Source organism: Rousettus aegyptiacus, unplaced genomic scaffold (genome assembly GCF_014176215.1).
Source record: "Rousettus aegyptiacus isolate mRouAeg1 unplaced genomic scaffold, mRouAeg1.p scaffold_m13_p_12, whole genome shotgun sequence".
NCBI lineage: Eukaryota > Metazoa > Chordata > Mammalia > Chiroptera > Pteropodidae > Rousettus > Rousettus aegyptiacus.
In genome coordinates, this window is record NW_023416287.1 from 6,961,851 (window position 1) to 6,975,775 (window position 13,925).

Below are 13,925 nucleotides of genomic sequence, written 5' to 3' on the forward strand. Positions count from 1 at the left end.
TTTATTTTGATTACACACACACACACACACACACACACTCCCACCTTAAAAATACAAATAGATATATTCGTTCTCATAGTTACGGTATATTTTTTGGAGATTATTCTATATCGGTATATAAAAAGCTTCCTTGGGCCCTCGATATGGTTGCCCAAGTTGTGTACTGTACAACTTTAGACATGCCATCTATATTAACTGTCACCTGGTCCCTAGCATATTTATTTTTTTAGGACAGCATCGTATTCCATAATATACCACTACTGACTTAACCAGCATTCTTTCGATGGGCCTTTCGGTTGTTTCCAAGCTTTGGCTATTTTTAAGCGCGTGACCCTGACCAACCTGCGCTTAGTTTTTTCCACGCATCTGCCAAGATGCGCACAGGATAACCCACTCACGGGTAGTGGAATCACAGCGTCAAAGGGAACGGACATTTGTAAATTTGGAAGATAACTGCAAGATCGCCTACCAGAGATTTGGGCGTTGCTTATTGGGTGTGCAGACTCTGCTCCTGGGTTTCCATATTTCAGCCAGGTCAAGTTTTGCCTGGGCGGCGCCCACGTTCTGTCTTTCCCGTGAGTCCATCCCACACACAGCGCAGGAAGGAGACGTTCCTCCTGCAGTCACACCTGGCCTCGAACCCCTGTTCCGCTGCTCGCTTGGCAGGGGGACCTCGCGTCTCCGAGGCTCAGTTTCCTCTTCTGTAAATGGCAGGTGAATACCTCATGGAACTTTACGAGGACAGAGAGGGGCAGACACGCAACGACCAATTGGGTCACTCATCACACCTTGCAATTACAATAAATACAACAAAGAAGACTATTATTGGGAGCCCCTGCCTCGTCTGGGGAGCAAGGAAGGGCTTTCTTGGGCAATAATGTTTGAGCCACGCTCTGCGATATGACTAGGAATTAACTAGGACAAGGGTGGAGGGAGCAGGTGGAGGGAGGAGGGTTGTTTTTGAAAAAACCAGACACAGGAAGGCATGTGGAAAGGGGGCGGGGCTATGACGTGGGGCGGGGCCAGATGACATAGGGGCTGGGAGCCAGGGGCGCTGGGAGTGACCCACGGCCAACTGAAGGTTATAGCGGGTCATTTTGGTGCAGGGCGGAAAATGGAGGGCGAAGCGTGAGGGGCGGGTGTGGGAAACCCTCGAGGAGAGACAGAGCGGCAGTTTGGACGAGGGTAGAAATGACGGAGGACGAAAGGGCTGGGGATCCGAGTGGGCTTAGGAAATGGACCTGACTGGACTTTGAGATGGATCCGAAGTGGGGGACGAGGCAGCGGGAGGTATGGAGAATGAGGGTTTTTAATGGGGTTATAAACACACATGTGCTCGTCAGGTGGGTGCGTAATGCTTGTCGGGATGACCGAGATGAGAGAATAATCATAGGCCGGTTTCCCTGGCGCGTGTGCGTGTACACATGTGTGTGGGGTCAGGGTGGCAGGTATGTTCTGTGACTTCTGCATCCAAAAATACAGACCGGATCTGGAGTCCATGTGTGTTTGTCCGGATCATCCCCACGTGCCATGTGGCAACAGGAACTACCATAAAACACGCCCACAGGCTTTTCTCTTCTTTCAAAACGAAATCTTTGAGGATGATACCAATTTCCTAATATTCCAAATTCAACAACAACAAAAAATGCTACTTAACGTTGTTAGAGTCTGATTTTAGTAAAATTCGAAACAGTTTCTTTGGCCGGTTGCCGTTTTGAAAATTGATCCCACATTTTAGATTTGGTGGCATCCACACCCATCTGAGAGTGTTTAAACAGCTCTGAGCGGGGTTGATAGGGAATTTGTTTTCAAGGAAGCTTCATTTGCAAGGGGTTTCGTTTGCAGTGTTTATAATGGGGAAGTTTAAAATGACCTAACCGCCCGACCATAGGGGTTAATTAAAACTGTGGCACATGTATAGGGCTGGAACCTGGGTGAGGCTAACGGGGTCCCAGTAGGGGTGGGGAGGCGGGGGACAGGAGGGGAAAGATTTAAGGCAGGACTTGTTCTCAGGTGCCCACCTTGCACTGGCATGACCCCGAGAGGCCGCGCCTCCTTAAATCCTTAAATCACGCACCCAGGCACCTTGCCCACCTTTTGCGGGTCTGAGCCCTGGGAGAGATACGAGGCAGCCATTTGAGATCGTCTCATGAAACAAGACTTAATGGTAAGAGGAAATAGTCATACTATGTTGTCAAATGGCAGCAACGCATAAAATAGAATCCCAAGCATGTTTATCCACATGCCTAAAAGAAAAATCTGGAAGGACGTACACGAAAAAGCGTACTTATTTTGAGAGATGATTTTCTTTGTAATTTCTATATTTTATGTGGTTTGTTTTTTCCCTACACTCGATGAGCCCTGATTACTTTTATAACAAGACCAAGGAAGAGCAAGAACCGAAAAATGCTGGTGCTCTCTTCTCTGGGTTTCGGGATGGGGGGAGCAGAGCTTGAATTTGGGGGCGGGAATGGGTCTGGTGCGCTTTCTCCTTGACACTGGGTCTCTGGGATGTGGACACCATGTTCGCCCCGGGTCGCTTTCGCCGAGGTGGCGGGAAGGAGCCTGCCCGTCTGAAAATGCATCGTGCAGACTCGGGAGGGTCAACCTCTTCCTGAGTCAGGCGTCATTTGTGAGAGAGAGGAAGCAAATCTGGCTTCACCCCATGGCTTCCGAGTCATAGGGTCGTGAGCGAGACACTTCCCGCTGCGGAGCCTCAGCTTCCTCATCTGGGAAAAGGGTCACCCTGTTTTCCTGGGAGCATTGCTGTGCAGATCACAAGGGTGGTGACACTCCCTACTTGCGCATCGGCCCTTCCTCTTGGAACCTTGTCGGCGGCCTGGGAAATTAGCAGGAAACTTTCGCTCTCTGCGCCAGCCGCAGGAAGTGGAGCCCCTTGTGCTTGGGAGGCTGGCTGACCTTGAGCTTCTAGGCGGCTGCAGCTGTCTGCTGTGGCTGGAAGGCGACCCTGCTTGCCTATGCCTGGGACAAGACCTGACCTTTGGAGAGAAGCCTGGCAAAAGGCCTGGGGACCAAGGTCTCCCTGAAATAGGAATGACAGACCTTGATGGCAGATCACGCCATCCCAAGACATCCAGTTGTATTTGCATGATCCAAATCACTTACTCGTCTTTTAGTCTGTGCGTTTGTCTGTTTGAGAAGCGAGTAAATAGCTCTGTGCTCTTCTAACCAAACCTCTGCAGAGCTGGTGAGGCGCTTCCAGAGTGAGCACGCCGAGCAGTCGGGGTCTGGGCACCTTCTGCCCCCTCCCGCGGCAGGGGAGGTGGAGAGCGGAGGGTTCGTTTCCTGCGCGATGGCCAGGTCTCGTCACCCGGGCCCTCATTCCCGTACGCCGCGTTAGTGGCTGCTCAGCCCACAGTGAAACGGGAATCAGCGCCCAGGTTTCACCACGCAGGAGGATGTGTTCGCACTGCGGGTCTTTCACATTCATTCATCGCCTTCCCATTCAGTTCTGTAATATCACCTCCTCGTATTGATTTGCATCATCCTCTGATGACATGGAAAATTCTCATGTCATGGGTACCTACTGGGCGCCGTGCTTTGGGGCCCTACAAATGTCATCTTCTTCAGTCTTCGCAAGAGCGCTGGGGAGTGGGAGGTGATGTCCCTGTTTTCTGTGAGCAAATGGAAACTCAGAGAGGTGGGGGGCACCGTTCCAAAGACACACAGCTATTAAGCAGCTATTAAAGAGCTTAATAGAGATTCGGGGATGTCTGACCATCTGAGAAATAATTCCTTCTTCCTCGTATACCACGCCCCTCTCTGGTGTTACCTGGGGAGGGGACATGGGCCAAGGTGAGGTGGTACCATCTGCTTACATCATATCCGCTAGTCCAGCTCACCCAGGGCATGCCTTGGGACACAGAGAGCCCCTTCTCGAAGGAGACGGTTTCTTCCTCAGGGTGTGACACTCTTTGTTTGTTTGGGTTGCCGTTGGCAGTTTCTTGCCCTCCGTCCATCTCCCATCTTTTCCCCGACCCCTTGTCTCTCTAGTGCAACAGGAAGAAACCTTTCGATCTTACAATTTAGCACCTCTCCTGTTTCCTTTGAGGACCTGACTTTCCGACCTGTGGCCATAGGTCAGAGGGCAGCCATGACTCCGCCAGATACCAGGGTCATGGACAGCGTGTCAGTTAAGGCGGTGGGGAGGGAGGAGGGGGGAGGGGGACTTAAAGAGCCCGTTGGCCGGAAGTTCACATCCTGGCTCTGCCCTCTGCTCACGGTGTTGACTGGGACAGGTTGCCTGACCTTTGCAAGCCTCAGTTTCCTCACCTATAGAATGGGCCCGCCCCACGTAGAGTTGCGATGCAGGTGAAACTTCGGCACCGCACTCGGGCTGAGGGGCGTGTGCCCCGGGCCGCTGCGTCATTTCGGAGGCGATCATTCTTTCGACTTGTCCGTTGATCGCACCAAACAGAATGAGCAAGGCTCCTGGTATCATGGACCTTGTGTTCAGCAGGGAGAGAGAGATGCTAAAGACAGAAACAACTAACAAGAAAGTTTCAGACGGTCATGAAGCAACTGTTCCAGCCTCGGGCTAGTGAATGTTTCAGGTGCAATTCTTCAGAAGAAAGACTCCCCCGATTGGTAGCATTTGCCGATCTTGTGGTGTAAATGACCCCACCATGGCTGATTTCAAGCTACTAAAGTAACGTTCCCTGGCTTTTAAAATACCTAAAAAATGAACAGTAGGTTCTTGCAAGGCTAAAAGAGGCGGCTCCAGCACTGGGCGCATGTAAATAATGTGGTTCGGGACAGATCTGAAGATCTGATATCTAAATGTCCTGGCAGGGAGAGTATTCCAGGCAGAGGAGGTGGCTGTGCGAAGGCCCCGAGGTCAGGCCGAGGAGACAGAAGCCTGGCCGGCGCTGGTGGGGGGCCTCATGGGGTGGAGGCAGAAGGAGGTGGAGGCCGGGCTGCTGGAAGCCTCGTCGGCCATGGCACCCAGTTTCAGTTTTATTCTAAGGCTACAGGAAGTCTTTGGTGGGTTGTAAGCAAGGAAGCGTCTGAGTCTGATTTACATTTTTAAAGCATCGTTGGTTAGGCTGTCTGTGAAAGGCCAGCAAGAGACCACCAGTTAGAGGGCCGCGGTGGTCACCACAGGGCCAGGGCGAGGCGGTGGTGGCTGGGGAGGGGCGGGAGTCACTGTGCTGAGGTAGCGCAATGGGGACGTGACCGATTTTACCTGCAGGTGTCCCTTGCATGTTTCCCATGAACGCAGTCAGCCTGCAATTTCTGCTCATCTGTCATCGGGAGAGGGAGGGAGCCTCAGACCATCAGGGAACACTATCCTACCTACTTTTCTTCTCCGTCCTGTGTGATGATCCTGTGTTTACCACGTCCTGATAAACCCAGGAGGCGAGATGAGGAAACATATTTATCTCGGGTCTAAATGCAAGGCAAAAACAACAAAAACAAAATCTCTTCTCAACCCTGGCCTTCTTCCTGTGATTTCCGTCACCAAGAACAGTACCGCATTCTTCAGTTTGCATGGGGGAGAAAGATAAGGGGCTCCGACCTGATTTCCATCTCGGCCCTGGGCTGCCTCGTGGGTGTGTATTAGACGCCTATGTAAATGTCGTGGGTGTCGGCCTGGCGGATTATGAAAAAGGTTGTCACCTGCCTCTGCTCCACTGCCGGCCTGCCTCTTCCTGTAGTTTGTCAGAGGGTACGGGAGAGCTCCGCCGTTCGGGACTGGCGCTGTCCAATAGAACTTTTCTCGATGATGGAAACGTTTGGTGTCTGTACTTCCATCACAGTAGGCCCTGACTGTCCGTGGCTGTTGGGCCAATGAAATGTGGCTGCTGCAACTGAGAAACTGCATTTTCGATTTTATTTACCTTTTGAGTCGTTTACTGTATCGGACAGCGCAGTTCGGGACTTTGCGTCATCATCCATGGTCCTGGAATCTTTGTGTGTTGGAGGTTAACTGACAGTCCCGCAGCAGTTTTGTAGAACGTTGTGGAAGGGTGGGATCTGAGTTGTCACTTGTCATAGACGCCCCCTCAGTTAGCAGAGAACCGAACAGAGGCAAAGAAGGGTTACACGATTTGCCCAGCATTTCTCGTTTCCCGGCTGGGGAATGGCAAGACAGGAACCCAGCTTCTAATGCTCTGTTCAGTACACTTCTTTCTTTCGTTATGTATTCGTCAAAACCAATGTGAAACTTCACAAGTGTCCAGAAATACATTCTTCCTAACATCGCGAGTAAACTTAAAGTCCTCTGACCACCTTCTCACTCTCGATCTCCTCCTTCTCCCCTAGAAGTGATCATGGTGTGGTCACTTTGGAGCACATCCTTCTATACCTTTTCCTATTGCATTTATGTGAACACATTCAGCATTGAAAAAAATACGCAGTTCCTGCAATATCCATATTTTTCTACAAATTGCTTTTCTCTTCCAACGGTATGTCTTAGACCTTTCTGGATCAGTTCATAGATCTCTACTTTTTAAAAAATTGCTGCTGCCTTTCCTAGTCTGGACATGCCATGCTGCTCAGAAGCCAATTGATATAAGTAATTGGTTAATATTCCATTTGTTTTAGTAAACAAGTTTGTGTGTGTCTCCTGCATGCACAATATTTCTCTGAGGGTATATTCTGAGAAATGGAATTACCGGGTCATAGGAAAAACGTATTTTTAATTTTAATAGCTGTTACTCTAATGCTCTTTAAAATAGCTCCACCAGTTTATGTTCTTAGCAGCTGCACGACAGGGCCGGTGTCCCTAGAGTCTGCAAAAACACTTGATATTATCAAATATCTACACGTGTGTGCCAATCTAACAGGTGAAAAATGGCATCTCATGGTTGTTTAATTCACATTTTTCTGTTTTCAAGTCGGTTTGAATATTCTCCTCTAGGCTAATGGCTACTTGTTTTTCTGTGAATTGCTTGTTCAAATCTCTTGCTCACTTCTTCTGTTAGATAGTTTTAATCAACAAGTATGTGCCAGACTGTCCTCTACGTGCCCCAAATTATCCTAGGTGCTAGGGATTACGTGGCAAGTTAAATGAACAGAGATCCCTGCCCTCAAAGAGATGATAGTCTAGGTGTGGGGAAAAGACCAAACAGAAGGAAAAGGAGACAGAGGACTCAATTCTAAATAGGATAGCCAGAGAATCTGGCCTTTATTACTCACTTGTAATTCTTTATGTGTTCTGTATACTCATCATTCGCCCGTTATATCTATTCCAGTCTTCAATTTCCATTTAGATGCCGGTAGTTTTACCTTGCTCATTCTTTTTTAAAATTATATAAATCAAACTTGTTAATTAGAACACAGTCATATAAAAAGTAAGAGTTCTTTTTCTGCTCTCCGCAGGCGACCACTGGTAAGAGCTTTGGTTTGTCTCTTGTGATGATTTTCTGTCCTCGCTACCATGCAACGCTCTCCCCAGCCCAGCCCCCTGACCGCCGGTTAAGCCCAGTTCCTGGCTGTTTCTCCATAAATGCAATCCCGATCGACCACATTCTTCGTTATGGCTGCTTAATATTCCATTTCAGAGAAGGTCCCTTGTAATCGATCAAAGCGGTCCCCTCCAGCCGGACACCAGGGCTGCTTCCAGTTCTCCGTTCCTCCAGACGATACCGCAGTCCCGGGCTCTTTCTGCTGCCTGGGAGCTTCTCTGGTCTTCTCGTTTGCTGGGCCACAGCCGCCACGCCCTGCCTGCCAGCGGTGCTGTCTGTGATCACTTGACTTTGTTTTCTCCTCCCCACCAGCTTCACGGCTACATGGAAAACAAGCCCCTCGGCCTTCAGATCTTCATCGGGACGGCTGACGAGCGGATCCTGAAACCCCACGCCTTCTACCAGGTGCACCGGATCACGGGGAAAACCGTCACCACCACCAGCTACGAGAAGATCGTGGGCAATACCAAAGTCCTGGAGATACCGCTGGAGCCGAAAAACAACATGCGGGCCACGTAAGGGCCGGGGCGGAGGGCGGCGGGTCTCTGTGGGCCGCGGGGCAGGGGCCTGGGAGAGGGGCCTGTGGAGCGGGGCTGGTGGGAGCAGAAATGCGTGCTGGCTCCCGGCCTGCGATGGACCCCCAGGAGTTGCCATTTTGAAAATTTCTGTTTTAAAGGTCCTATACCTAGATATTGTTCATCTGTATCAGGAGGAAGAATACTTGTGCAAGTTTGGGTTATATTGCTAGGGACGAGACGAAATTTATTTATGTTTAAAAAACTTATTCGACCTGAATAGCATTATGAAATAACGATGCAGATAGGTCAAAAGTCGCAAAGGAATCTGCATATGGCTAAAATTTGGGAATCACCGCACCCATGCGTCGGAGTTTAAAAAAAAAACAAAACGTTTTAACAGAAAACCATCTCACACTTATAGAAAGACTGCAAGAATCTTACAAAGAACTGTATACTGTTCATTCAGATTTGCCAATTGTTAACGTTTTTCAGATTTGCCTTATCACTCTGTTTCTCACTCTATTTGTTTCTGGAAGCGTTTGGGAGTTAGTTGCAGACATCATGCCTTGTGACGTTTAGATACCTCTGTGAGCATCTCCTGAGAACAAGAACGCATTCTTACATGCCACAGTGCAGTTATCAAATTCAAGATGCTCGATGGGGATTCTCTTCTCTTCTCCACTGACCAGCTCAGAAGCCATTTTCCGCTGTTGCGTATTTGAGTTTTTCAGATACTTTTGAGAGTCAAAAAGTTGGCATGAAAAATATCTCCCCAGAGAAGTAATTTCCACTGGGGAATTTCTCCACCTCGTGTGTTACCCTTCTCTGGGTGTAAATTCTTGGCTGAAATACTTATCAGTGTATTACAGGCTTTTTTTTTTTTTTTTTCCTGTCGCTGGCTGTGGAGTTACTTTGCTTAACTGACGATCGCGTTTTTGTGGGTGATCTTTCCTGCTCCCTGAGGCGCTTGGCTCTAAGTGGGGTTTCCAACCTTCCGGCAGCATCGACTGTGCGGGGATCCTGAAGCTCAGAAATGCTGACATCGAGCTGCGGAAGGGGGAGACGGACATCGGCAGGAAGAACACACGGGTGAGGCTGGTTTTCCGGGTGCACATTCCGGAGCCCAGCGGAAGGATCGTCTCCTTGCAGACTGCGTCGAACCCCATCGAGTGCTGTAAGTTGAGCTCTGGGCTGGGTGGGATTTTGGAAAGTGGACCGTACTGACCTCCCATCCTGGGCAGGGCACCCAGGAAGAATACTCCTGACCCCCAGGGCCAGCAGATGCACCCCAGACGACCAACGAGGCCAGAGCCAAAGCACATTTAAGGGTTTCCCTTGGCTTCTATTTACTCGTGGAGGGTTTTGTGGCCTTACAGGAAATTAAAAAATAATACGGCTAATGAGTATTATTAGCTACAGCTTTGTTCAGAAGATTGGCAATGTATAAATGTCGCTCTGGCTTTAGAAAGGGTAGATGCAGTTGGAGCGAGTTCGCTGTACATCGCGTCCTCTTTTTCTTACCCCGACCCCCGCTTTCCTTTCAATAAGAATAGCAATAACATTACAGTGGCTCTTGCTCACTGAGCTGTGACTCTGCCGGTCCCTGTGCCGCGGGCTCGGCATGCGACAGCTCGTTGAACGTTCACCGCAGTCCTTGGCCGTCACGATGCTGGTTTTACGGAAGAGGAGGCAGAGAGATGAGGGCAACCAAGCGGCTGGGTCGGGATGTGAACAGGAGCCATGCTTCCCCCAGCACCCGCAGCCCCTCCCCGTGCGTTTACTGTGAATCCGGTCGGTGTCCGGTGCCGTGCCGGACACCGGCAGGCGAGCAAAGCGTGTTCTCTGTCCTCTGATGTTCGAGGAGAAAGAGCCAACGGCAGGCCGCTGAGGGAAGACGAGTATCGGAAAACGGGACCTTAGAGTCTGGTGGAAACAGAGATACGCAAACAAATAGGCAGAAGGTGTTCAGAATCCGGTATGTGGTGGCCAAGGTCTGCCATTTGGTTCATTTCTCCCGGGCTTCAGAAGAAGCAGCTGCTTTGAGCTCATTCTTAGGTACTTCTCTCAAGTTTTGTCGTTGGTTTTGCAATTAGATGGGACAAAGCGTATTGTCTGCTCAGCTTTGGAGAGTTTAGAAATCATTTTTGAAAGCATAAAGAAGAAAGTAAGCAATGTTCCAGAAACACGAGCTGTTTATGTTATTTTCTTAGTTTCTTTCTTCTAAGCATGTTTTTTTTTTTTTATGTTGTTACAATCACGTTCTATATTCAATTATGTTTCAGAATTGTATTTCCTTTTTACCAGACCTTTGGCCATAACTAGGTGTCACAAAATTCGTTGCCTACAGAGGCTGGGAGGTTGTGGAAATGAACGAAGCAGGTTGGGTGGGCAGCAGTAGGGAGCGGTGGAGAGAAAGGACCAGAGAGACACATTCCCCATCTAAATGGGCTCTTGTGACTCAATTCCAGCCAGTGTTTCTATGTGGGAATGGAGACTCAGTGCGGCCCCATTTTCTGACTTTTTAAGATAGTGTCTCCTGGTTTCTAAAAAGCAGCAACAAACTCAAAATACTTTGTGGGTCAGATAAAATTTGCACGTGGTTTTGATTAATCAGAGGTAGTCTTAATCAGATGGTCATGAGTAAAGGCAAAGCATGAATATTTTGCGTAGAAAGGCTTGAGAAGCACTGGCCCCCGGGATCGGAAGCCAACAGGGAGAGAGGGCGCACCCTCTTTGGGAGAGAAGCTGGAACTTGCTCCTTGTCGGTCTTTGGAAAAAGACGAAGGAGCTTCGGGTTTCTTCCAGCCTTGTGGCTCGAAATGTGAATCGGGCTGAATGAGGTGGTGAGTTTGTGCCCTGAAGCTGGAAGAGAAAGACCCATCGGCAGGCCACAAGGGAAGACACACGTTGAAAAACAGCATCTCGGCGACATCGGAATTCCCCTTCTCCACCCCTGTCCCCCAAATGCTAGTCACGGTGGCTGCCCCACCCGGGCTTGGTTATGAGCATCTCAGGATGCTTTTGGAGGGAAACTAGGGCTCCTCCTCTGTGACTTGGGGGGTTGTGAGAAGATAAGGTCTCTCCTTTCTGGCAAGTGATTCACTCTCCAGGATGGGGCTGTGGTTTGTAGCAAGGTATAGTGGATAAGAGGCCTTGGGAGGGACCATACACAGGAACCCTTGTTCCCTGTCATCTTCGGGCCCCTCAAGTCAACTTATCTCATGTCGATCTGAGACTTTAAGAATCATCACTGAACAGCATGAACCTCCAACAGGAGCTTCTGGTTATAAAGTTGCTTGAACCTTGAACATACATTTTTTTTTTCCTTTTTCTTTTTCTTTTTTTAAGAAAGCATTTGGCTGATTCAACCGCCTTGTTTTGAGAGATAAGGAAACCGAGACTTTCTGGGTAAAGTGATTCACTCATTTTTACTCGGTAGGTCGCAGAGCCACCCTCCAGCTTTCTAGTTCTGTGAAATACCTACTTCTTCTGGTTTCTGTAACACCGCTGTTTCTTGCAATACCAAACTGAGCGACCAGTTGGCTGCTCTCCCCCTCACCCAGAATCTTCTGTCATTTTTATTTCCTCCTTTGTCCTAATTTCCTAGACCAGCGCCTGGTAGTCCCATAAATATCTGTCGACTAATTTGGTTTACCGTATGATCCTTAGGGAGCTATTCAATAAATATGTATCGACCATTGTTCCATAACATGTATTGACACAATATGTGTACAAAATATTTATTGACTAATGGACTTAGTATATCACCCTCGGGGAGGATGAGTTGGTAACACTCGGTGGGCTGGTACTTATTTGCAAGGCTGACTTATTTACTTTGGACGTGATCTCCCCTTTGCACAGACAGGCCCCTCCTATGGCTCTAGTTGTCTGTCCACTAGATCTTCAGTCTTGCCAAAGAGATACTCTTAGTCCTCTCCCTTATTCTCAGCAGAGACTACTTGGAACGTTCTCTGATCTTCCAAGCTCTGGATGCCACCCCACCCGCCTCCCACTCCAGACAGATAACCTTGCCTCTCACTTCCTTGAGAACATGGGAGAGGTCAGAAGGGCACACCCTTGTCTTCAGCAACAAGCCTACCCACGGATCACAGCTGCGGGCCTCTCTGCATCCGGTCCCCTTGCAAGAGGACAGTCCCCCGTGCCCACTGGGCTGCTCCGTGCTCTCAGCTTCAAGTCCACCTTCCCTGAGGTGGTCAAGACCTCGCCTCGCTCTTGTGTACATTTCACGGAGCTGGCATAGCCCTTTGCCACCCACTGGGAGGTTTAAAACAACAGAAATTTGTTCTCTCCCAGACCTGGAGGCCAGCAGTACGGAGTCAATGTGTTGGCAAGGTTGGTTCCTTCCAGAGGCTCCGAGGGAGAATTTGTTCCAGGCCAGTCTCCTAATCTCTGGTGGCGCCTGGCAATCCTTGGCATTCCTGGTCTTGAAGACACGTCACTCAGTCTCCGCCTCTGTGTTCCCATGGCCTTCTCCTTGTCTATCTCTCTCAAGGATGCTCTAGTTGGAGTTAGGACCCACCCTAATCCAACTAGATTTCCTCTCCATCCTTACCTTGTTTACACCTTACACCTTACATCGAAGACTCTGTTGATAAATGAGATCACATTTGGGGGTTCCGGGTGGACAGGAAGATTTGACGGGGGCTCTACACCCACCTGCCTCCTTCCTCACCTGCACTTCTCAACTTCACTTTCTTGTCTGCTGTCAGTCCCCAAATCCACGGAGCTCGTTCTCTCTCTCTCTCTCTCTCTCTCTCTCTCTCTCTCTCTCTCTCTCTCTCTCTCTCTCTCTCTCAGGCTTTCGCCCAGGCTGTTGCCTCCATCCAGGCAACTGGCTCTCAAACTTGGCTGCACGTTGGGATCACTTGAGGAGGCATGAAAAGAAATATGATGCCGAATCCAACCAAATTTGATTGATTGGTCGGTCTGCGCCTGGAGACTTTCAGAGGTCCCCCGGGGATTCTGCCGCGCAGCCAAGTTTAAGGCTTGCCGACCTCGCCACCACCATCTGCCCCGCCCCGCCTTCCATCCCTATATAGATGGCACTGACCCCAGAGGACCCGGGGTCCCCTCTCTATGCTCTGACAAGCCAGTTTACTTTCAGTCTCTCTCGTGTCAGGGTAGGGACCAGCAGGTGTTAGCCAGGGCCCGGCACATAGCAACTGTCTCTAGAATGCTTGTTTAAATAAATGACAGCATGCAAACAAGCAGCTCCAGGCTGCCCGTGGGAGAGAGAGGCAGATGGAATGGAGTCGCCCATAGGTGCAGGTGCCTTGTCCCCCGAGGACCTTCCCGTGGGGTTTCTCTCTCCTCTGCAAAGGGGCCTCTCCATTCACCGCATCAGGAAACATCTAAAGCCATTTCCCACCAAACCGTGCCTGCCGAGAGCACAGCATGTAAATTCACTTGGATAGTTTTGCAGGAATCGGGGGTTGGATCTGGCGCATGGACCAGAATATGGATTTCTCACGTGTTCTTTTCAATCTCTTGGCATAAATGTTTTACTGAGAGATAATTATGATACAATAACTTGCACAGGCTGTAAGTCTTCATTCAGTTCAGTGGTTTTGGACAAATGTATGTAGCTGTGTAAATACCACTCAGAACCAGACACGGAGCATTTCCTTTATCCCTGAAAGGTCCCTCGTACCCTTTGGTCCATGTCTCCTCCCCAGTCCCCCACACACAGGCCACCGCTGTGCTGATCTCTATCACCATAGATTAGCTCTCCCTGTCCTAGAACTTCTTATAATGGAAGCTCATATTATATAGTACATGTCCAGCTGCTTTGCTTGGCCCGCTGTCTTTGCGATCCATCGCCGTTACCACGTGACTTGGTAGTTCTTTTCCTTTTACTGCTGAATGGTAATTTGATCATGTGACTGTAACGATTGTGTATTTACCATGGATAGACATTTGGGTTGTTTCTGGGGTTTGAGTTTTACGGCTAAGGCTG

General features: G+C 49.4%; 1 protein-coding gene across 10 annotated transcripts in view; it reads left to right on the forward strand.

The window, feature by feature from the left end:
• The window catches only part of NFATC2 (nuclear factor of activated T cells 2), a 143,195-nt gene that overhangs the window by 58,975 nt on the left and 70,295 nt on the right, over positions 1–13,925 (forward strand). For all 10 annotated transcript variants that reach the window (XM_036229284.1, XM_036229282.1, XM_036229276.1 and 7 more), the window contains exons 4-5: positions 7,743–7,945; positions 8,950–9,122. In XM_036229284.1, the coding sequence (XP_036085177.1) occupies positions 7,743–7,945; positions 8,950–9,122 (376 nt within the window). The remainder of the gene's footprint in view (positions 1–7,742; positions 7,946–8,949; positions 9,123–13,925) is intronic.